This window comes from Procambarus clarkii, chromosome 9 (genome assembly GCF_040958095.1).
Source record: "Procambarus clarkii isolate CNS0578487 chromosome 9, FALCON_Pclarkii_2.0, whole genome shotgun sequence".
NCBI classification, from domain to species: domain Eukaryota; kingdom Metazoa; phylum Arthropoda; class Malacostraca; order Decapoda; family Cambaridae; genus Procambarus; species Procambarus clarkii.
In genome coordinates this window covers 21669733-21695728 of record NC_091158.1, presented here as the reverse complement: position 1 = coordinate 21695728, position 25996 = coordinate 21669733, and the positions used below count along the sequence as shown (strand labels likewise).

Sequence of the window (25996 nt, the reverse complement as noted above, 5' to 3'; positions counted from 1 at the left end):
TGTGTAAATATTTCATACAAAATGATCTGCTACCAGAAATTTTAGTCAAATATCTCCAGTTTGCTAACTGTAAGTAGTAACCAAGTGATTGTAACCTATCCACCGCTGCCCACTGGATGGGGGGGGGGGGGCGAGAAGGATTAAAATATCAATTGTGACACTAGCTCTCCACTTATGTCAGTTGCTTAATTTAGAAACTGTACTTGTGGTCTATCTCGAGCCATTGATGATGTGACAATGTGCACTGAATTTTGTAACTAGCTCATCAAGATTGTAACTTGCTTAGCTATATGAATTGTGGGGTTCAGTCCCTGAGCCCATTATGTGCCTCTGTAACCCGTTCCACCACCACCCACAAGATGGGTATGGGGTGCATAATAAATGAACTAACTAAACTATATTTTACCTTAATAAATAATTTGCGTAGGCTATTACAACTTAAATTCCTTAATGGAATACAGTAGCTATCACGAATATGAATTAAACTTAACGTAACGACTTTTTACATGTAAAATAAATAATATTTATAAAATGCGATTTGTGTGTGTGTAACTTATTTTGTTTATTTAGTCCATAACACGAATTATTGAAGGAAAATATTTTGCGAGATTTGAACTTCAAATCAAAGAAAAACATGGGACCTCAAGAGAACTTAATTGTTCAAAAAATCCTCACTGATTAATGCTCCAATTATGTGTACATTCATCGTGGTATTACAGTCATGACTACAACAATACAGACTCATATACATACCTCCAGTGTTGCATGCATTTTCAATTCCAACTTTTCCATGCTGGATCTCATAGCTTCTGCATCTCGTGACGCTCCAGTACTCCTGACCGAATGGTCCCCCATAACTAACGTATGGCCGAGAGGTACACATGTATATCGATCTTTGAAAACACTTTGCACAGTAATTAAAGTCGCTAGAAACGCTAAATAAAGCGATTCACAGGAATAAAGTCACGCGCTCACCTGACTCTCATTGTTGACATTTGGACTGGCATGGAGGACGTAGTTACGGATGCAATACTCTTCAGGGGGTTTTCTTTTTAAGCTTGCTTTGCTAGGCATAAATGATGCAAAACATTCATATTATAATATTCACAATTATATTTTTTGGTACTAAATGACATGCGAGATCAATTTCTTAGGCATTCGTTGCCTGGCCGGTGTTAATCTGATTCCATGTTGATATTTTGGAATCTACTTGTGTACTACCTATCAAAGGCCCTCTTCAGATTTTTAATAAACTAAACCAAAAAAAATCTAAATTTAGCTAACATTTATTTTTGCAAAAGTACATTTTGAAACGTCACTTAGTATAGACATTTTATGGATACATTAAAATAATGGACTGCGATGGACACGAGGAATATTGACAAAATTCATCATACGCATCTATGCCGATATTTATTATCCATGAGGATAAAAGAACAATTAAATGTGAGCAGAGGTGTTGCTAATTATCAACCATTGTTTGTTGTGCAGATGTTGTCAACTATATTCAAGTTCCGGTATTAAAATACATTTTTGTAATAGAGGGTAATTAATTATGTACCAGGATTAGATGTAAAGTTCAAAGCCTATGGAGTTGTGGCATCAATACACCCACAATTTATCTGCTTTCTAGCATAATTTAGTCCTTACCCTTGCTCAGCATTATTATAGTAACCTCAGTGTGTGTGTATATATATATATATATATATATATATATATATATATATATATATATATATATATTATATATATATATATATATAATATATATATATATATATATATTATATATATATATATATATATATTATATATATATATATATATATATATATTATATATAACAAAAAACAATAATTATAATCAGTGGGAGGCCAGCCTTCTGTATAAAATGAGATCACATGCTGAAAAGTAAACATCATTACTCAGGATAAGAGATAGCAAATGGTATCCATGATGTCTGACAGTCGTAGAGGTATTTGAATGTAAATTCACTCTGGGAAACGTGGCAGCTAGGAGCATGGCCACTGGTCAACCTGTGAAATATGTAAGTGAGGTCTATATGCAACTAATACAAGATTATAGTAAGTTATAATATTACAAGCGTGTTTAAAATAAGCGCAGCTGCAAAAGAAATCGACGTTTACATATGTGATTAAAAATCGCAGCGCGTTCTATTGAGCGGCCACAACATACAAAATAAGGAGTACTAAAACGCATGAACCTATGCCACCTATTTAGCCATCGAGGTTCCTGGTGATTCTAGTCACTAATCATGCCGAGAATGGTGGGAGGTCAAGGTCAGAAGTCAGTGCTGTCGGTAGTCAAAATATTGAGAGTTACAGCACAGAGCTCTACAACCAAAGGCGTACATAGCAGATAAAGCAACTTTCTTTTCTACTCAAAACAAAACATTTGATATACAATATTCTACCACAAAATTTGAAAATTCTTCTCTAAATCGTAAGGCCTGCTGCACTAAGACTACATCAGCCACTTCAATAATAGCCTACTCTACATTTCTTCGAACATTTTAGTTTCTCTACGCCGTCACTCTTACCGAAACATTTTAGGCTACCTTCCCTTGCTTTCTTACGTACTAGTGGTTTTATATATATGGCTTAACTTCTGTTCATTATAAGCCCGTTGTTCCTATGTGTTTTAGTTATCATTAACGCTATATTCAAACAATTATTCCATTATCTCTCCCCAATTTTGAATTATAATTTCCAAACATGTGTGCGCTCCAGAACGACTTAAATTTCTCGTCTTCTATCATGACAAGTTCCCTTTATATCAACAAGTCCACAATTTCTAGCTAGAAAATCATCAGCTATTAATTTCTTCATTGTTATCATCCCACGTGGACCGTTGGTCTCATTCCATCATAACCAACGCTAACTGTTCAAACCTTTGACCATCAATGCACTTCGACAGCAGCTCTTAGCTTGCTTATTATTATGCCCTTCATTACTAGAATATAATCCCGTCTTAAAAGTTGTATCAGATATAACGAAGACCTTAACAGGAAATAATTCCTAACTTTAGGAGTCTAAACAGCTATTTTCAAGGAACCATGTCGTTATTTTAATGGCGGTACGAATACGAATTACAAGAAGATTGATGAGCGAGCTAGAGGACCCGGGTCGCCGCCTGCTGGGGTGCAGAGAGAGAGGTAGCTGCTAGCGCCAAGGGAGCATGACCTTCCTGGCAGGATGAGAAGCACATGGCAGGGTTTGCCACTGGCCAGTGTAACCCACCCATTTAGTTAAACCTGAAACGTGGCAGAACAAAAATATTAACACATTAAAATTATATTATATTATTATATATATTATATACATAAATATATAATATTTATATATAATCATATATAAATTTGTGAGGGTACCACTTCTGGTACAAGTGTAGGCTAGTGCTATCTAGAAATCCAACACTAACTCATCCTGTATGTACTTTTACCTAATTAAACATATTATTATTATTATTATTATTAACTCACTCGAGGCGCGGCCATAGAGGACGGGGCAAGCAGCATGGCGGGTGAGGAAGTCATGCTCGTGGGAGGCTAACAGGTTCCACCACAGCACTGCCGCCCTCTCCACCGCCTCCACGCCCACGCCCGCCCATGGGAATACCGTGCGCCCACCTGCCAAGACAACATCGTACAGCGTTAATCCACCGTTCCAACTGTGGAAGATCTCTTCCGAGCGCATACCATTGGCAACATCCTAAATATACTTTGTTATTGACGGTATGTTGTACTTTCTTTCAAGTCCACACTCTCCAATGCATCTAATTATGATACATCTCTTCATCTAGTCTGCCTAGGGTATGGGAAACTAAATTTATGTATACAATACGCAAAATATAGCATGCTTCACTTTTGATTGGCGCATTTCCATGGTCTGTAAGTATATTACAGACTGACAAAGAACGCAGCGTTTTGTAAGCATATTTCACTAACCACTAATAGGATAAACAATCATAACTTTTAGTTTACTAATTATTTTAATATCAATACAACATAAATTATACCAGAAAAGTAACATACTCCACAATAGCAAGTGTCACAAAAGCAGACTTGGCCACAGCAGCGCACTTGGCCAGAGTATGACCCATACTACTACTGACCTGCAGCTGGAGCTTCCAGGTAAGTGAGGACAGTGGCCATCCTCTCCCCTACTGCTGGGTTGGGAGGACTCCTGGCAGGGCCATGGGTGTCCCGACGCGCCTCGTAGCTCTCTCCCAGGCCGGAGTCTGCCACCTGGGGAATAAACATGGAAATGTTCCCTAGATGTTTCTCTCATTCTACGGGACTATTTTCTATACCGTGTCTCTTACGTTGTTGCAAAACTGTATATGTGTATGTTCTCCTTTCATAATAAGCAAGAACATGTAAGATTTCTCAGTGAGAAAAGATGTTGACTTGATATACTTCAACATAATTTATCGTGTATAGGTTTCTATACACATGTGTATTATACATGTTTATAATTATTAGACCCAATCTACAGATCAGTTGACTACAAAGATGGCTATTAAGATGAGAGAGAAACATTCAGCAGACGAAATTCTACAACAAAATATTTATATAAAGTATGTCTATATTACAGGAGTGTGAAGGCTTCGACTCCAAAGGTGTGGAGCCGTTAGTAGACAGTTTGTGTTCGTGTATAAAATCTAAAATGTATTTTAAAAACAGAAGCTGAAGTGCAGTTATTTTTTGTTTTTCTTTTTAAAGAATGTGTGTTGTTCTCAGACGTTCACTTCCCAGCACGACTAAAGGTGGTGTCGGTTCGTGAAGAACAGTGTAGGTGAGCGAGCAATATGAACAGCTGTGTATATCACGTATGATGATCACCTGTCCGTGGCACGCAGTGCTGAAGGTTTTAAGGTATGAAGTTTAAGAAATTCGCATGATTTAAATGCAATACTGGTGCAAGGTCTGTTCGGTACCGAGACAGTACACAGAATACACACACTCACTTGCCAGGTAAGTGACGCGACCCGAGATCAAACTCTTGGCAAGTTCAGACGATTGGGCACCATTCCTTGTATCCATTAGTACCTGGCCCGAGGCCTAAATCCCAATATCAAATAAAATTACTGGATATCTTGGGTGGTATACTAGGATCTGAAGAGAAATAGGGAGCATACTAGTCTCCATACACAACAAACATGTGGGTGTTGAGTACAGACACCAACACACGGCCCGAGGGTTGTCCGGCCAGTCATCTGGGAGCTTCACAAGCCAACTTCAACTGCCCCTGGGGCATGAGGGATGAGCTTGTAATAAATGTGACATGAAACACTCCTGTAAATAATGGTAGCGTTTATCGGCCATGCCATGCATAGCCCTGTTTAGAAATATAAATGTTGTATACACGGAACCTTTTATCAAGGTCTTACATCTAAGACTTCGACACGTTTAGATATCAGTGTTGACCAGTCTTACCCTGTAGGGTTCAGAGAGAGAGTCATGCAAGGTGACTCCCACCAGCTGGCTTAAACGACGTCCCAGTCTCTGGAGTGACGTCACCTCTCTTTCTTCCAGCCACGCACTGATAAGAAAGAACAATTAGAATATAAGAATTATTTAGCGCCGTGGCAGGTCTCTCCATAGTAGGCGGGTCCACTCACCACCATGTCTAAACCAACTATTCTTGGTACTTGTTAAACTGTATTAATAATGCTAGCTGGTATACCATTCCACAACCATATTCCTAGAACAGTACTTTACTGTATCTCTCCTAAAACTAAACTGGTCTACTTTACACCTATTACTACGGCATTGATCTGTTTCGACATCTTGAGGACCTTAATACCTATAATCTACTTGAAACCATCGATCATACAACCCCTTATCCTTTGTCTCTAGCAAGCGCAGACTTACCATATCCTCACATTCAGGTTAGAAAGCTAGAATCCTGTTGTGTATTTACCGCTTATATATTATTAGAATATAGCAATAATGCCCATAAATTATTACATTTGAAGCATTAACTCATTTAACTTGAAACCAATATAGAGCATAGATAAGTATCAAGGCTGGCAATTACACTCCAAGACACGTACTGTTTGAGCGACCACTCGCTACTAGGAGCATCGTGACCGCTGCCCTTCCTGGCGGTGTATGAGGTGTGCAACTGGCTGCTCGCCCTCTCCTTGACTTCTGCTGCCTCCCGCGGGCTCAGGACCTCGTAGATGAGCGTGATGTAGGGGTCGAGGGAGAGTTGTTCCACCTTAAAGGGTGCCAGGAGGAGCCAGGGGCTGCTGTTGCTCATGTACCGGCAGTGCAGCTCACATTTGATCACACTCGTCTGTTATTACGTGGCACTTCATACATATTTTAATTATAAATGTTATATGCTGTATTAAATACTTGTCTAGACAAAACAACGAAAACCAGTTACATCCCGTACACAAATCACAAAAAACTACTGTCACAATAAAACTTAAAGTTACCTCATTTTTACGAACATTTATACACATTTCAAAATACTTTCTCTAGCCCCTTACCCTGAGTTCGACGCCTCGACACAACATTTCTACCTGCCGCCGCTCCACCAAGGGGCGTTCCTGCACCATCCAAGTCTTGTTCCCATGTAGTTTCAGATACTGTACGCCCACCACTACGTCCTCTTTGGCGTTCTCCTTCGGGCGGTGAACCCTCCCTTGCGAGAGTCCGTAAGACGTCCGAGCCGTTATGTGGGTCAGCGAGCGAGGTCCCCTCATCTCCAGCACGTGGTCATGCTGTCGTTATAGAAGGCTGCTGATGGGGCAGTAACTGGTCCTTAAGTTATGGCACTTACAATGCTTTCGAAGGCTGGTGGCTGTAATTGGTGACTGATTTTGCTTCTTCAATAACGAATTGTAAAAACATTTTCAGTAGAAACATTATTGAATCTGCTTTAATACAAATTACAAAATCATAATTTGAATACTAGTACTGGTTTGTATACACATTTATATCAATAATACCTTATTAATATCCTCTTCTCATTATTCTCTAATGTTTGTGAACAAAGACATTGTCATCTCACCTCATTCATGCCTATATATCCACACCACTGAATTGTAAATCCATCTTTCTGAGGAGGTATTATTAAATACGAAAGTACTTAATAAGGAAGGATGGATTCCAGAAGTAACTAACCGCTCCCCAGCTGAAATTTTACGTCTTCCTTGGCTACCACTAAAGCCAGGGAAGAAATTGAGTAATCAATTTCACAGAAATTATTGACCCACGCCCACGTCATTAATTAGTCATGTAGGAATTGATGGCAGCTAAGGAAGGTTTAAAATTCCAGCTGTGCAGCGATTAGTTGCTTCTGGAATTCTCCTACAAAAGGCTGTCTGTAGTACAGTTGATAGAGCTACCATTTCCCACTCTTAGGGGCTCAATCACTTGGGCTGGACGGTAGAACGATGGTCTCGCTTCATGCAGGTCGGCGATCAATCCCCGACCGTCCAAGTGGTTGGGCAGCATTCATTCCCCCCGTCCCATCTCTAATCCTTATCCTGACCCCTTCCCAGTACTATACAGTCGTAATGGCTTGGCGCTTTCCCCCCGATAGTTCCTCCCTTAGAGTCTCCTAGTGTCCAGGTGAATGAAGTGTGTATTATCCACGGTAGTGTGGTTGCCAATTTCATATATACATAAGTAACGGATGTCCCTATTATCTCATAGGCCCTAGGCACTGTGCCTAATGGATAATATGGCACTGGTTAACACCACAGTGCCCATTACTCACCACTCTGACGGCCGTGTTGAGCAAGCTGTCAAGCCTTTGGGTAGAGAACTGCGTCTCCAAGGACCCCCCGTCCGCGTGGGCGTGGATGGTCGACCTGGCTCTAGCTGCTCGCAGGAATTCCACACCAATGTTGAGGTAACCTTTGTTGACAGCCACCAGGCCGATGGACGCTAGGTCGCTCACTGAGGATTTAATACGTTTAACTCCCATACCAGAAATATAATTTCTGTAATTTAATAAACTAACTGGTTTACACCAGCAAGATACTGATAACTAATTATAAATAGCCTACATATGCTATACAAAGAAAATATTGTTATTTTTTTCTAATTATATGGATATCAACTCATAGCCAAAATTATTCTTGGGAACAATACACGCTATCTGAGATATAACATTGTGCATATCTGTGCTATACTAGGCCTAGGAATATTTAGACTTGGTTTTAGGCTAATTTATTTCAGAGTCTGAAGTAAACAGTATCAAATTCTACTATATAATTGTCCATTACGCCAATGTATGTACGATGGTCAACAAAGTTATAAAAAGTACTAGCTAAACAGGAGAATGGGTTGGCTACAACATTGATCCTGGCCTCTGATCGATCTAGTCAAAATCGATAGGTTTAAGCTCCTGAAAAATAATTCCAGAAGGAAATCACTGAAGGTTAAAAAAAGGGAAAGTTATAGCTGCAATACATTTATTTATCACTTACGATTTAGTAATTTCCCTAAATTGAAAACCTAACACACATCAACATAATTTCCTCCATGGATCAATTGATACGCAGTATGCATATGGATTTTTCCCCAAAGGATAATTGGCGGTTCAAAATATATACAAGCCTAAGTTTTGCTTATACAAAAACGAAGGAAGAAGCCTATATACAGTTACAGCCCCGTTTCTGTGCCAGGTAAATCCATTACGGGCTCACCATAGCCCGTGCTACTTGGAACTTTTTGTTCCTAGTAGCTGAATCTTAAACAACAAAAACAACAGCCCATATACCTGCCAGTGGGTAGTGGGGAGGTGGTGCGGTGTTGATCTCCCTCTGGTGTGGGTGGAAGTGACCAGCCGAGGCCAGCGTGGTCATGTTGAGGTCGTACACGTGGACAAGCCTCACCAGGGCCTCTGACGCCGCCGCCACGTCCTCCCCACTGGGCAGCAGCTCCCAGTCCGCCCTCGACGCCAGCACCTCTGCTCACAAATTACTCATACTAAAGTGTAAACCGGGAAGAAACTATTTGTATGCAAATACAAATACACAATCGACTTGAGAATGGTCCAGGACGGACCGAAACGTCGTCGTCTCTTCACCTTCTAGTGTGTGGTCTGGTCATCATTATTTGTATGCAATGTTAGTTATAAGTGCTATACTTTTGTGTGCTATCCTAACAATAATTAACAAAAAAATTTATGCCGTATTATGGTAACTGCAAAAAATTAACGGAAAAATGGGGGAAAATACAATTTTACTGCGAGTTTTTACATTTCATCGCCTAACTGCCGACTAGCCAACTACGGTAATACCGCCGACTTCATTGGAACAATTAAAAGTGTTACAGAATTTGTCTACAAGCTTGGCGCTGAAGTGAACACATTATTTAATAACAAAGTTGCACATCGTGGTGAAATGCAAGGCTGTATGTAGGCCTAACTGTACTAACAGGACTCGTGGATAAAGCGATATTGATATGGGAACAGTCCCACTGAAAGTGACACGCAGGTCTGAAGAACTATTAGTTCCAGAAACTTTTTAAAATCACTCGAGTGGAATCCAGTCACAGATGTTGAGGAATACTGTAGTTATTGAAGAGGCACTATAAAAGGTGGTGCACTGTTAATACACAACCTCGCGAGCGATTTGGTCTGGGTTCGAATCCTGGCCCAGAAGGATTCTCTGGCCACCAATCCTTGAATGTTAGTCCCTGTTCACCCAGCAGTAACCTGGTACCTGGCTGTTAACCCATTTACCGATCGTGTTCCATGGAATGTTAGTGGGTAAGGCTTTTCATGCGTTATGGGAAAGGAAAGCTCTCTTGTTAAAAGTTATGGGAAGGGAAAGTATAAATGCAAACCGGTACTCACCAATATCGCTGAAAACTCCTTTAAGTTTATGTAATGCGCCGTTAACCTGCGTCCAGCCGCCTGCCACGTGACGCAGGAGGGAGTAAGCAGCTGCAGGATCGCCAGGTGGCGTCCCCGCGTCTCCACCTATTGCTTCCCACGAGTCCACGTACCTATAACGGTCAGACAATATTAGAGGCAATAACCGAGTATCAAACCAACGATCAAGACCTATTCGACGATCTACCAATAATATAAAATAAAATTTCATGAAGATTGTTTCTGTATAATTTCTGTGTAGGGAGCTATTAATTGTAATGGCTCCCTACACAGTATTCAAGAAAATTTGCAACAAAATTTATTATTATGTTACTTTTTTTAGTATAATAACCTGTACACTGTCTCAAGTTATGGCCCCCTACATATTGCAAAAAGGCCCCCAGTTTGAGACTCAGTGGTCTAGACTAAGACTCTCAAGAGAATAGTTTGGCATCAAGAGGGCCTCGGCTTTTGCTTCAGATGAGTAACATGAGCAGAGTATTGCTCCTTCCTCCAGTTTAACAGCCAAAACTCTGGTGAAAAGAACTTCATCCATAAAATGGATATAACCAGTACTGTACCACCGACATTTCCGGTCAGGGACTCTAATGTAATGGCCATTTATTAGGACATCCATAGGTATTTACGAGGCACTACCAATCGATTTTCTAACCTGGATTTGGTTTTCTGAAAAACCCGATCTCATTGATATCCGTGACCAACAAGACTTTATGGGCAAGCTCTTCGCATGCCTCGTGCACCGTCTTGTCTGGTAGTCTGACTACCACCATGTATGGTTTCAGACTTGGGAGGAATCGTCTCTTACACCATTCCATTCAGGTGACAAATGCAAAGATATCCTGATGACGGCTTCCCTTGATTTGTGTAAAGTATTTTAACATTTTCCCATCTAGCTATGTGAACCACGCTGACAATATTGATGGCACCTTCTTGATTATATAAAAAGACTAACAGTTGAAATGATTTATTAATAATGAAAACAATCGTTTTTGTACTTTTGAATACAAATGTGACCAATGGCTGTGGTCCTGTCATTACGCACCCCAAATATATTAACTACTGGCAGTAACATTATTTTTATTTGTATTATACACAAATAATGACAATATCTTGCATCGTTGATTCCCACTCTTTACCCACAATATACAAAATTTACTAAATAATGAATATTTTACCTGCCTTTGTAATACTTCGTTCAGTTCATTAAAGGTATGTAGAAGGGTCCGTATTTGTTGGAGAGCATGTAGCTCTGCCTGGTGCAGGTGGTGTAGGTGTGTCCAGGAGGCGTGGCCGGCGCTCACCACGCCCACCAAGGCGCTCAACACCATCACTGACGCCATCACGGCAAGTTCAACGCTCACCATTAATTACACTGCGGCTTTGCTACGGTCTATTTGGTAGTAAGCAATTGACCGTCTCCGGGCGAGTGCGCCCTCACTATGAAAGGTGGAAAGAGGATATTGATAAGTTCGTCCTCATAGTTTACTCTTTCATGTGTATGTAGTGTACACAATAATAATTAACACTGTATCGCCACCTAAACCACACGGTACAGAACTATCTTTTGTCAAGCCACACGTGTTTTCCGTTATCGCTTCTTAAACAATAAAATCACACCATAAAATGCGTTTTAGCCACAAACACTTGGGCTCTACGCATACGCCTTGCTGTAGCACTGTCCAAACGCCACACACAGGAGGTAAGGAGAGGAAGTGTGCAGCAGACCATCTCCAGGTCCGCCCAGGGTTCACCACTGACTGCTCACCGGCGAGTTCTGGTTGCCGGCGACACTCTTCATCCACTACTTCCACACACCTGCAGTCTTTATTTTATTTAAATACACTAGATTTCTTACATTCTTGTTAAGCCACTAGCATATATGGCATTTCAGGTTTTTAATCTTTATTTTTCCTGGAATACAACTTGCCTAATCGTTAAACAACTTTGGTGCTTTTGTTCAGTTAAGTCGTTTATTCCCCCCCCCCATGTTCATCCTGTGTGTTGTAGTGGGAAAAGGTTACAGAAGCACGTAATGGGTTCTGTAAATGAACACCACATGTATTATTCGTTTAGCTAAGCAAGTATCGAGAACTTATCACAGAAAACCAAGTCTATTCGGTTTTAACCGACGTTAAAACTTAAATAGCCGTTTATCCTGTATCTATTTTCTACCTTTAGATATGAATAGATGTTGAACACGGGATAAACATAAGTTAAAATCCTAAAATATTGTTGTAAGGAGCGTACATAGGCTAGACGCCGTCAACCTTCACCTGGTAACGGAACTGAATTGGCAAATATAAACGCAGAATGAGCACATGTGAATAATCTACTGACAAGGGTATATTATTACGTTTACACAAGACTTTTAAGTTTAATTTCCTTATTAATAACCCACGTACTCAAACTGTAGGCGGTATCACATACTGTAATGGGTTCACTTATAACAGCTGAGCAACCTAAAATGTCAAAAAGACCAGAAAAATGTTTATTGGAAACATGTTACTAAGTAACTTAATACATGTATGGATGCTGGGCTGTTTCATGTGAATGTTAGATAAAATGTAGGGAAACCCGTCCTCAGATGAAGTCTATTCATCCAGCGGTCGACCTTAAAGACGCATTCAATTTTAACATGCTCATTCAAAACAGGAATTTTCTCAGTTAATATTATATATTAGCATGCTGTGCATATTTAGGCATTGGTTAGATTAGGTGTTTGGGTTCTGTTGGCGATTATTTGTAGTACGTGGGTGAATCATTTAATGCGTTGTAGTTCGAACAAAAGTCATCAGCGAAGCACTTGTTCTGGAAGTGTTTGGACGTCAATCAGTTTCGAGCCGTGTAAACCGTTTTTCATTCATAAACAGCAGGTTTGGTGGGGCGTACAGAATCACTTTTGGCCTTCATGAGGACAGGCTGACGGTCATGGATAAATATAGTTATAATTTAAAATAGCTTTTCCAATATTTTGACAAGAGGGTCTTCCCTGCTGCTTTTGTAGATTTGAACTAATGTTAGCCTTTTTCTATATATCTGCGAAGACCCTTATTCAGAGATATCCCCCACCTTATGATGGGAATACGTTTTTGTCTTATTCGTCGAGTGAAGTCAAGCTCAGTACATATCATCCAAAGAAGCTGAATGGACAGCTTCTTTACAAAATGAAAAGTACATCAAATGAAATCACCATGAGGCAACAGTAGAGAATTTACATGTTGCTTATGTCCAAGAAGCTTATAAAATATAGGATAACCTGTGCAGCAAACTGCCTACGCTGCTCTCTTGACAAGATTAAAGTTAATTTGAACAATCTTAAAGCTACCAGGTCAATTACGTTAGAAATACTTTGACAAAAATTCCCAAGGTTATTCCAGAATGTGTGCTGTTTAAATTAACTGCCAACACTGGGTAACATCACAAAAATCTTTATCATACAATGGTCATGTTAACTTCATATGGTTTGGCCTATGATCCCTAATTATACTTTATATACAAAATTACCCAAAATATCAGTACAGATAAAACTAATGTGTTCAATACAGAATAAGTAATGTGTTCTCAATACCTGCCCATCACAATTTGTTAATTAAGTTCAAGCACAGTATGCACCTGCAACAGTATTTTGAACCTTTTTTTCCTGCTAAAACTTTACTGTAGTGACAAATTATTAAAATACAGTTGGATGAAAAATTTATTGGAGATTTAGGAATACATACATAAGACATACATATTAGGTCGACAAAAGCTTAAGTACTCCGAAAATAGACTTGACTTGTGTGTAATGTATGGTCTTTATACGCTGATGCTCAGTCACAAACCATTTTCTCCCCACAATCTACCATTCATGTATTGCACACAGTATTTACATGATTACTTCAGCATGCTGCCTTATCTCCTAACTTAAAAATAAAAACAATTCATATAAAAAATTATAATAGACATTATAAGTGTCCAGAAACACAGCTATAAGCTCTTGTATAATTAATTTTCCTAATTATTCATTCTCTATTGCCTCTTTCTTCTTTTTCTTTTTCTTCTTTTTCTTTTCTGATGACTCTACATCCATAGTCTCTTCCTTGACTTCTGGTTCCTCAGATTCTTCTTTGACTTCTACCTGTAGTTTCTTTTTCTTTTTCTTCTTCCCACTACTAGTCTGTGAGGTTTCTGTAAGGAGAAAGATTCTTGAGTTCACATTCAATACTTTGCACTTAAAAAAAGGTTGAGCTAGCAAGAATATGAATAAACTACTTTGCTGAACTTGGCACAGTCCATCCAAAATAAAGGATCATGTACTGGCAGCCTTCAACTTACGCTACAGTATTATAGAACACTGCAAGGCAACAGATTCAACATCTTAGGCATGTCTCCTCAAAGGAGCAAGGAGAACATCAGAATCAATTTGCTCATAAGGAAAACTTAGAGAGCAGTATCAAAACAATCCCCTCGTGAAAATATTTGAAATTTAATGCATTGACAAAACTAACACTTAACCTCTGCACCAGTGACAGAGGGATTGAAAAAAACTTTAAATATGAAGCGTGTGATGCCATTTTGGCGATACCAAAGATCCAGTGTTTACCGGCATTGCATAACCAAGACTGAACATTGCAGGAGGATTGCTGACGGCAACATCTGCATGAAAAAAACACCATCACAACACAAAGCCAAAACCAGCAGTTAAACCTTTTAACTGGAGGAAATTTATCCCGACTCAGCAAGCAGAGACACAAGGTACACAAAAACATTCCTGATGAAGGGTTACTGGCTTACAGGAACCACATATATAACCAAACCATTCCCATATTAAATGGTAGATCTGTATTCAAAAGTATCGAACCAAAATTACGATTGTAGCCTGGGCAGGTTTCAACATCTCGGCTGCTATTTGTCAGCATTATTTTGTACTAGCCAGGAGCAAGCAAAATATATTTGACATAATATACGTATATTAAAAAACCAAAAGTAAAATATATTAAAAAAAAAAGTAATCTGTATACAAAAGTAAAAATAATATCAAAATTTACATTGCACAGTTAAGAGCTTATGTTGGCCCAGTAAGGTGTTATAGCCTTATCATATGAGGAGGAAACCAGGAGCTAAACTACAACTGACTCCAAATTATTGTGTGGCCTCCCCATGACTGATATGGAAACTCCACTTGTGTATTAGAATCATATGGGAAACACTTGCATCCAAAAACGTATCGTCACACGACGATGACTGCACTTTGCTTGATGGTAATTCCAATAACTATAACTGAAGTGAACTCACCTGGCTGCTCTTCCACAATTTCTATTTTAAGTTTCTTCGGTGGTTGTAGCTCATATGAATCATCAATCTTACGCTTGCTCGAGCTCTCTAATGTTGAATCCGCTGCAGCAGAATACTCTTTCACCTCACTAAGAAAAGAAACATCAAGTTTAGTATGAGGTTTCTTAACATATAGAGGCAACACGAACCAATGGGTAATAACCAATTTAGAAATAGGGTCATAGAAGTAGATTTATGGAACATATTACAAGTAACATTATAGAAATGGCAACACTGGATTGCTTTAAGCATAGGTTAGACTCTCATAAGAATGAGTTTGGGTGGATTTGGCACCACAAATAGGTGGTGCCTCATAAGGTTGCAATAACCTTCTGCAGTTTCCTTTCTTCTAATGTAAACTTACACCTAACATAGCCAAATCTTGTTGTGGTAATATGATTAATGTGCACAATTTTCTAATATATATTATACAGGGTTTCAACCAAGAACCCCTTCTAATGCGAGGTTAAAAAAATGAATGATTAAATCACAACTTATATAAGATGTAGATAGTTACTTTAATATCGGGTCATATCTCTCATTCTAAATATGGACACGGATCATAAACTAGCACTGCAGTAGGCCTTCTGCACGGTAGGTCCAATCTACACCCAGTTGCCTTCCCAAGTAAATTTCTGCTCCAAGCACAGCCTGTTGGACCAAGCTCTCTAGTCAAGCCTCTGGCCCCAAGCTGGGCACTGAGAGGCAGAAGAATTTGCAGAACCCCATCCAGGTTCATACATGTCACTATATATGAGCACCATATGTTTTAGCATATTTCATTAACTTGAGCACGGAATCTCAAACTGCCGACCCTATGAGCAGGAGGTAGGAGCTCTATCAACTATGCCACAGACAGCCTTATTAAGGAAGGATTCCAAAAGCAGTTAACCGCTACCCAACTAGAATTTTAAACTTTCACTGGTTGCCATTAGAGCACAGAGGAATTGGACAACCCACATCATATAAATTGCCAACCACACTTCCAATGAAATATCTATACCGTAACATCATTTCATTCACTTGGGCACTAAGTCTCAAAGCATAATTATTATACATCATAACTAGCATTGTATGCACCAATATTTGAACCTTGCACATAGTCTATCACAGTCAGGATTTCCTGTGACACTATTATTGCAAAATAATTGTGGTTATCTATTTCTTTATTATTAAGTGATGCTGTGGAAACAAGCTGCACAGAGGTGCTCTGAGCTGCTGCACCCATGGAAGCACTATCAATACCAAGGCTCATACATCCAGGAGGAATGCCCACGATATTTTTCAAGATAATGTCTTTACCGGAGGTCTAAGGAAACAAATGTGAGCCCCATGTGCACATAGGACTTTTAAATCTCTCACGGTACTTTGAATCTTCTCTGACTGACTCGCGAAATGAATCACAAATGGCATGATCGTCCCCACTTGACTTGCGCATTTGAAGAGTCAAGGCCGTTCACTATGTTGACTAAACCACACACTAGAAAGTGAAGGGACAACGACGTTTTGGTCCGTCCTGGACCATTTTCAAGTCGATTGTGTATTCTCAAGCCGTTCACTACATTGGTCACTTTCCTTCCCTGACAACTCGCTTCCAAATTCCTCTTCTGGTTAATCACACATTCCAGGTATTAAACTTATGAACAATGATTCCATTACTTTCTGTTCTGAATTCATCCAAAACCATCTTCTATCTACATTAAAATCTACCTACTATATATAAGTATTTAAAATCTAACTACTGTATATAAATATATAAATATTTAAACATACACATGTAGCTTTTTCATTCTCTGCCAGACAAGCTGTTATCAAATTTAATTTTTTCAGATCACCGCATGTACTTATCCTTACTCCCTACTGCTTTATCCGATAAAACTGTAAACTCACAATCACCTTAATCATATTTGGTAAATCACCTAAGTTCTGGTTGTGTATGTCCTCATGAGCAACCATTAGGACATTTATCAAACAGAAATTTAAAGTAATTTTCCTTAAATCATATTCTTAGAGGACAAACTTTAATAAAGAGGACATAAATCAATACAAAAGTACTCTGTTGAAGCCATTTTGCAGCAGTAAAGTCCATAACGGCACACATTTAAATACTATACACAAAATTAATTAAAATATTTTCTTCAACTAACCTTACACCTTCATATTTTGCCTGCCTTGCCTGAGCCTTCCCAGTTCCAGAGATCTTGCGAGTGAATCCGCTTTCCAACATTGCTATTCTTGACGCCAATTTGGATCTGTTGTCGATACCCATGTCTGTCGTAGTTTCTTCTCCAAGTGCATCATAACGACAAGCGAGTGCTGCTTTAGCAGCCAACATACGAGACATCTTACCCTGTTAACAATTAAATATAATGCATTCAAGTATACATTTTAGTATTTTATAAAGGCAACAAACATACAAGAAATCTCACCTTATCAAAATTAACATGCTTAATGTAATGTTACAGAGAATACATTTAAATAGTGTGTCTATTATTAACTACCAAATTCAAGTTAAGTTATTATGCACCCCAGTAACTACCAAATGACTATTTAATGTTTATCTCCTAACTAATAAATGTTTAATTTGTATTTACTTTCATACTCAAGACAATTTCAGTATCAAAGTGGAACACTGCAAACTTGACCATTAGCAGAACCCCAATGATTACACATTTTTAAAATGTAATCAAATGCTAACAGTTATGGTTGCATTGAGTACAGAGGATAAGGTCAGAGTACATGGAGAGTGTTACATAAAAATGGGGGTACATCTGGGTAGTCACAAGTGAGAGAAGAGAACAATGAAAGGAATATTAGTACGAGTTTAAAAATGACTAGATACTGCACCCAGTCCTAACATATGGAAGTGAAACTGTTAATATGGTAAAGTGGCAAGTGTTAGAGAACAGGCAGATATTTTTTTTATAAAGAAAGTAGCTGGTGTAAGAATAAAACACTTGGGAAAAGGGCAAGGGGAAAGGAAGGGGGGAGGGGTGGTTATGTACATGCCTGTATGATGCCTGAAAATCATTTAACAAGATATAACTGTTAACTGAAAGGATCATATGGAAAAGAAAGGAGACTATTACCTTGGATGGGAAGAGTGGAACAAAAATGTGTGAAGGGATTAGAGGAAATGTTTTAATGGCCATACAGCCCTTGGAAACATTTATTCTGAGAGCACTCCCTTATGGAATGCCTCCAGGAATGAATAAGGCATTACGGCTAGATTAGAACACATCACAGCTATCATTAGCCACTGCACTGTGCAAATGGTTTTGGCAAAAACTTCTTAGTGCAATTGTCAAGGACATATTTTTGTTCTTTTCATAAATATTCAAGTAAAGTTAATGTCAAAATGTTTCCAAACTCAACTACATATTTCCATTTCAAAACACAGAGTAATGAAACCATTAATATATAGCCTAATTAAAAAAAAATAGCAACTCTCAAAGCACCTAAAGGCACTTTGCATAATGAAGTGGTTAAGAAGGGTTTTAATCTTAAATTAAAAAAATATTAAGATCACCTAATTACCTTATTTTTAAGACTAGTTTGTGAAACTAGTTGGGCATGGTACAGGAGACCATATTTTGGTGTGGCATGTCTAGATTTTAATGCCCTGAAAAGTGCTTTCTCTGCACCCAGGATCTGGATGGTGGAAGCTGGGTGCTTGGCCAGATTGATTAGAGAGCCAGCATGAGCTATCAGACGAGCACCCACTAGCTCACCAACCAGGATGGTGACATTAGGGGCAATAGCCACCATTCGGTTTTTTAGATACTCATAAAGTTGAGCACGATATTCCGTCAACTCGAGCACCTGAAATGAAATACATAAATACAAATATTAAAGCATCATGAAGATACAAATAGATGCAACTATATACACAGAGGAGGGGGATTTATACAAAATACACATTTACACAGATTATTGCAGATTATACGGATTTATACAAAAAATATATATAGTAAATTTAAACTTTAATAGATTAGTGCTTATTACCTGTTCACACAAATTTTTTATATTTAAAATATCTTCTTCTGCAACTTCAGTACCCATCGAGACTTCAGCTGCTTCTTTCACTTTTTCCTCTATTTCCTCAGGCAATATTTCAGAGAAGTCTGTATTTACAGCTTTGTCTCTGGTGCCTGTGAGACAAGGATACATACACTAATTAATCACTGTAGTTACATGAGTAAATATAATGACCATGCAAAACTTGAAAATACATTCAATAACTGAAATGAAGCATATAAAAAAAAAATGCACGTAATGGCTTTAGTGATTTCTAAAAATTTGATAAAAATATACCAAAAGTATATAAGCAATAATCTTATGTCTACTATTTTAACACTTTGGCTGATCTAGCAAGGTGAGTGATCCTTGTCCGGTGAAAATTTGTCACAGAATCCAAGTAGTTCTCTAATATGTGGTTGGTTATATCCAGATAGATTACCTGGTATAATATTATTGTTTGCTTTTCTCCATCTTAGACTAGGCAAGTTGAAGTCACTTAGAAAGATAATATCAGGTATTGGGTTTGCCAAATTATCAAGGTTATTCTCTATTTTGTTTATCTGTTCTGTGAATTCCTTAGCTGTTGCATATGGTGGATTGTATATTAGAATAATAACCAAGTTTATTTTCTCTTATTTTTGTCTGAAATGATTTGTCAGACATTTTAATTATTTACTTGGACCAATATATTAAAGGTTCATTACATTACTAAAATGATCATTTGTTCTGTGAAGTCAGAACACACATACAAGAAGCCTGTATATATATGTGTATGTGTGTGTACAAATTCCCGTGGTACAAATGCCCACGTACAGTATTGTATAAAAGGATATATTTAATTTTCTTACAACTTGCTAACCCTTTGTTCATTTAAAACTAGAAATATAATTTATGTTAGTGAAACAAAAAAAATCTGTTCTTACCCATTGCCATAACAGCACGGATATAGGCCCGATTATCAGTGATAATCTTACCAAGCTCTGGGAAATGCCAGCCATACCATTCTCGTGCTCTCATAATATAGTTATTCAATTCCTTATCAATGTCATCAAGAAGGGATATGGCTTGCACTATCATGGTGTCCACTTTATCCGGAGAAAACTTGAGCTTGTATCGTGCCAGACTGCAAAAAATCGCAAACTATTAGTAAACAGATTTGGAGACTCGGTTGAAATTATTTAGTAGTTTTTGTCTAATGCATCTGTAAATAATGTTACAAATTTAATAGTAGGAAAATGATCTGGTTTAACTTCTAAATGAGAAAATCTTTACTAGAATTTTTAAAAAGTTCTGCTTCTCAGTAAATCTAAAACCTGAGCCGGAGTAAAATTATAACCTCATAGTGATATAGGAAAGGTTGGGTTGGGTTAGATGGGATCTTGTTGGGTTGCATTAGGTTTACTTAAAGAGTAGCAATGACGATGTATTTTTTTCCCCCCCAAGGGGCAAGTTTATTGGGCAGCGCCACTCATCCTGTGAGTGAACGTATCACCATGACAGCATGTACAACACCCCCAACAGGAAGAAAACCTGCGATGACGTAGATTGGTGAAAACTGTCTCGGGTCTTAGAACCTACTCCTAGGCAATCAATATCAAGTTTATCTACAAAAAATGAAGCAGAACACTTAATGATTCAATATATAGCACCCTACTGTGAAGGGAACCAAAAACCAATATTCAAATACAGTACCACATTTATTTTGCCGTTACAATACTGTATTTCTAACTTATTTTTACATGCCATTTTGAAATGTCATATGTTAAAGATATCCCTTAAAACATTATATCATGGATATCCTCAAGTGGTAATCAACATAAATACAACACTATTTACTGCCAAAGCTGTCAAGCCTGTGACACTTAAATGCATGAATCAATTTTACATAAAAATTTCTTAAAAGTACAATCAGGCTTTCAAAATAATGAGAAACTAAGTAATAGTCTTAGCAATTAATACATTAATATCCTAGAAACAAACTTTAAAATTATATTTTGTGAAAAAAATCCAAGTCGTCAAATTGGACTTACTTGTGACCAAGACCCAGTGACATAGCAGCCAGTTCCTTCTCCTGCAACCCAGGAATGAGACCTTCCACTTGGGACTTAATACATCTCATCAATTCACTCACACTGTTGTTGCTCACACACTGCACACCTAGTTTGTCCTGAAAATACACACACACTATATTTAAAGATAGAGAAAAAGTAGCCTTTAATAAAATTACCTAAAATTGTACCAACAGTATTCTAAATTCAAGTCTTTCATTAAACAGTATATTTATAAAATGTTATTAAAATCACATACAATGGATGGAAGCCATGACTGACAAGAGTGTTATTAAAAATATTTATGGGCTTGTACACGTGCATAATTAGTGATGCACTTTGTGTAACTGTTGTCTTACTCTGGGTCTACCTTATTTAAATTTAAAATATTAAATTTACAATTTTAATTAAAATTTCAAATAAATTTGAAAATTAAGTTAAATTAAAAATTAAATTAAATTAATATTTAAAATTAAATAAAATTTTAAAATTAAAATTTAAAATAAATTTGAAAATTAAATTTAAATTAAAAAAATTTAAATTTAAATTAAAAAAATTTAAATTTAAATTTAAAAATTTAAATTTAAATTAAAAAAATTTAAACTTAAATTAAAAAAAAACCTGCAGTTGCACATTTCTTGTCTACTATTAAGGGCATATTGGTGCATGAACACTATATTATTTAGGTCTATGTGATCTTTCCTAGTTTATCTTTAGTATCCATAACTATGCTGATACAGTATATGTATAATGTGAAGGGCTCAACAGTATTATTTTACCATGGCAGCAAATTTTTTTAAAATGTTATTAATCACACATCAATTTGGTTAGTGTTATTAACTTCAAACTAAAGAGCTTTTTTAATTGTACTCTTTCCACAATTTAGAAAAATGTCAATTCGCTTGCATTATGAATTTGTCTCCAGACACGTTAGGTCTATACATGTTATACATGAACTGAAAGCCCATTAAAAATAAATGAGGACTATTTAACATCCTAGATTATTTTTCAATTATTACCAAAGACATTTCCAAGTTGCACAACAGACGTACCTTGATGGAATTTCCAAGTTTAGCATCCCATACCATCAGCTGCTCGTGTGATACCTCTGAAAACACCTTCTTTAGGAGTTTCTTCAATGGTTTACATATTTTACCCTCATTCAGTGCTACTCCTGCTTGCAGAGCATCAGCTGAATCAGTAAATTTCTTGAATTCTTGAAGCTGAACACTAGGGAAAGAAAAAGTGCCATGTTAAAGAAAAAAAAAACTAAATAAAAATTTAAATTAATCTTCTTACCCTTCATTTATCTCCAATTTGCACAGTACAGGTAATAGGAAATGAGATTTCCTTTATCAAACTATTAAAATTAGTGCTGTAAAGCACAGTATTAGTATTTTGTTCACCAATTTTATATATCAAATATTCATAATTTCTAGATAGTTATTCCTGCTTATACAGTACATGCATGACCATAGGGCTACATGTAATGTTCAGTTACACAGTTAACACATACATGAACTTTAATAACAGACAGGTAGGTCTGGCCACCTGTAGTACAAGATCAAACTACGGCCACAAATTTCCAGAATGCCTCTCAATATATCACATGTATACGAGTTAATATTGTAAATATCCACACATAAGAATTTAGCATATATATTTGTAACCTGTACACAAGTGTTTGAAGAGTAGTCTATTAAAGAATAACTGAAGATATTACAACAATGCAAAGTGAAAATTAAAAATAGAAAATTCATAGATAATTATCAGAAAATGTCACAAAGTATAATAATTAACAATACAGCAGTCTAATACTTACATTTTACTGGCTTGCTCAGGAGTCTCAAAATCTTCAAAGAGATTTTCCACCTTGTGCAATTTCTTTTCGTCCAAAAGCTGTAATATGAAAAAGTAAATTCAGTCTTCATACCCTCTTAAAAGTTAAAATTATTTAATATTAGGCTTCATACACTAAACTGTACACTCAGTAACTAGGAATCGGCTCTCATACACAACATGCTCACTGCCCAACATGAACTTAGTACTGGCTCTATGGCTCTCGACTCTTGCCTTCTCAGTAAATGCTCTAAACTTTTTAAGAAACATGATCTAACTTAGCTGCATTAGCCCCTTTAGGCTCTCTTCTTCCATTGCTAAATATTTTGTCAATTTCACCTCACTCTTTGGCATTAGGCATCCTACAAGCCTTTCCTATTAACTGCTATTGCATATTTCAACCTTCTAATATCTCCTCACATTCACTTCACCTTTTATAAAAGCCTAAATCTCAGGTTCTTATAGCACACATTTTGTATGTAAATATATACAGTACATGGCAGCCTCCTCCATAATATTTTCAATAATTAATGAAATTGAATTCACACATTTTGACAAAGCTCATTTTCCTATTGTAAAAATAATTTACATCATTTGAACCAAGCATCATTTTTAAAATCCATTAGGAAACTTGGGTCCAAACTGACTTTTGCATTTATTTAGCCTGGGTTAGGCTAAATAAATTAATATTTATTTAGGCCTAAATATTTATGCCATGGGTTAGGATTGTTATAAGTCACATCATACCCGACCAGGCTCTCCAAGAGATTATAAAAACTACTTAACCTTACCCAACAATATATACGGTTTTAACTTAAAACGATAAGAAAAAAAGTCGAAACGACATTGTACGAAGCCCACAACATCCATGGCTCTAGCATAACCCGTGTAACTTACCTGCATTTACCCGAGGGGCTACTATCTCTAGTGGCCAGGAAGCCCACAGCTTGTCAAAAGTCCCTCCCATTTGTCCTGATGATTTGTATCTATTTCGATCTTAAAATTGTATCAGGATTTTGGCATTTACGGCATCGGCAGGTATGCGGTTCCAAGGGTTTATTTGTATTTTTTTTATACATACAAGAGTTCTTACACTCTTGTACAGCCACTAGTTCACATAGCGTTTCGGGTAGGTTCCCAATCCTAATTTTCCCCCGAATACGAACTCACTAAATCATTTAACAACCAGGTACCCATTCACTGCTGGGTGAACAGAGGCTACAGTTAAGGACTGGCGCCCGGTCAGGATACGAACCCAGGCCAACACACTCGCGAAGCACCGGGTGAGTGCTTTACCACTGCGCCACTGACTGTGCGGTCATAGCCCCCAGGCTGATCACATTGCTCTCTACACTACCAGTAACATGTCACATATAGATACTGTCCTTAAAAACATTCCCCCATATTGCACCCGCAAAATAACGTTAAGGTTTTAAGGGTTGCAAAATGATATTATTATTATAGTTAGAGAAGCTGTTCCCTTGAGAGTTCCCAGGTGTGTCTGGGTACATCTTGAGATGATTTCGGGGCTTTAGTGTCCCCGCGGCCCGGTCCTCGACCAGGCCTCCATGGGACAGCATCAACAACAACCCAGCGGGTTTTCTTCCTATTAGGGAGTGTTGTACATTCCGTTATAGCAGTGTGTCTATAAGATAAGTGCCGCTGCCCAATAACCTCACCCCCTCGGGGGGGGGCAGAACTTACAAATTTATGAGCCACGGACTCCGGGTTCCCACTAACAACACTTCATGTTCTCTCTTAACAACAACACATGTCTAGCTGAAGTATGATGCCCCAAATGAACTCCCAGACGCACAGTTACCTTAAAAATAGCGAAGCCCGCCGCGGTCTCAAATAAGACGAGCATATTTGTTAAATGTGGAGCGGCAAGGGAGGTGGTCGCCGCCTCACGCCGTCACCACGCGGTCACTGTCGACCCTCCTCGCTGCCTCCTCCGCCACCCTCGCTCTCTTCACACACACTATATATATTTAACTTCTCTCTATTTTATTACAAAACAGAAAGGCACTTTCAGTTTTACGTAATGGAATGTTATAGATAATGTTTGTTTCTTAAATGAAACAAAAATATATAATATTTCAGTGGAGTAGAAAGGAAAGGAAATTTTCAGTGGAATGAGATCCAACTAAAAATATGAAAATAACTTTTCTTTAACTTTATTTTTCGACATATTGATGTGTAAACCTAAGCTTGTTAATAAAAAAATCAATAAACACGATCTATAAGACTCATTTTTCCTCTAATTTTATTTTTCAGTAAATATTAATCTACTTGTTTTCTTATATAATTTAACCGGTCGCCCAACATATCAAATATCTATTTAACGCACTGTAAACAAAAAAAAATAATTCATATTATTTCAATTCATAATCGGGGATACAGGGTTCAATTCCCGGACGAAAAAGAAATAGTTGAGCAGGTTTCATTTCACCTGATGCCTCTATACACCCAGCAATAAACAGGTCCCAGCGGGATAGGCAAATGAGACAGAAAGATAAGAGAGAGACAGGCAGGGAGCCATGTTGCTCCAGTACACGAAAAAAAAATTCGTCATATAAATACAAATGTTTATTCAAAAGAATTTGTGTACAAAGAATATAAGAGTAATGACCAATTGAGCTTGAAACCGTTGCTCATTGTTCATGTTACATCTAACCTTTTGAAGAAGTCTGGATCAACATCCTCCAAACTGTTTAGTATTTTTAAAGTTTCAATGAGATCTGCTCTGTCATGTCTGGTTTGCAGTGTTGTTAGCCCTGTGGCACCTTAACCATTCTTGGAATGTCGGCTTAGTTCAGGAATGATTCTAGTCATCCGGCACTGAACTTTCTCCAAAGCAGATACAGTATTTCTTTCTGAATATGAGGTCTC

General features: G+C 37.7%; 2 protein-coding genes across 3 annotated transcripts; both read right to left on the bottom strand.

The window, feature by feature from the left end:
* Positions 1-1832: 1832 nt before the first annotated feature.
* LOC123766167 (prolyl 4-hydroxylase subunit alpha-3) lies at positions 1833-13417 on the bottom strand. Of its 2 annotated transcripts, XM_045755088.2 has the most exons (11): positions 11502-13417; positions 11064-11321; positions 9846-9997; positions 8766-8954; positions 7758-7939; positions 6523-6756; positions 6079-6323; positions 5459-5564; positions 4135-4267; positions 3503-3649; positions 1833-3274 (listed from the first exon to the last, which is right to left on the bottom strand). In XM_045755088.2, exons 2-11 carry the CDS (start codon positions 11246-11248, stop codon positions 3183-3185), a joined length of 1665 nt encoding a protein of 554 aa, XP_045611044.2. In that variant the 5' UTR covers positions 11249-11321; positions 11502-13417; the 3' UTR covers positions 1833-3182. The 2 variants fall into 2 exon arrangements, with proteins under 2 accessions (XP_045611044.2, XP_045611043.2); XM_045755087.2 differs by having other exon boundaries at positions 11064-13136.
* A 148-nt stretch (positions 13418-13565) lies between these two features.
* Positions 13566-25082, bottom strand: nop5 (nop5 ribonucleoprotein). Its single transcript, XM_045755089.2, has 10 exons — positions 24927-25082; positions 23088-23164; positions 22318-22495; positions 21248-21384; positions 20141-20340; positions 19203-19348; positions 18735-19019; positions 17345-17547; positions 15159-15286; positions 13566-14051 (listed from the first exon to the last, which is right to left on the bottom strand). Exons 1-10 carry the CDS (start codon positions 24969-24971, stop codon positions 13882-13884), a joined length of 1569 nt encoding a protein of 522 aa, XP_045611045.2. The 5' UTR covers positions 24972-25082; the 3' UTR covers positions 13566-13881.
* Between the last annotated feature and the right edge of the window lie 914 nt (positions 25083-25996).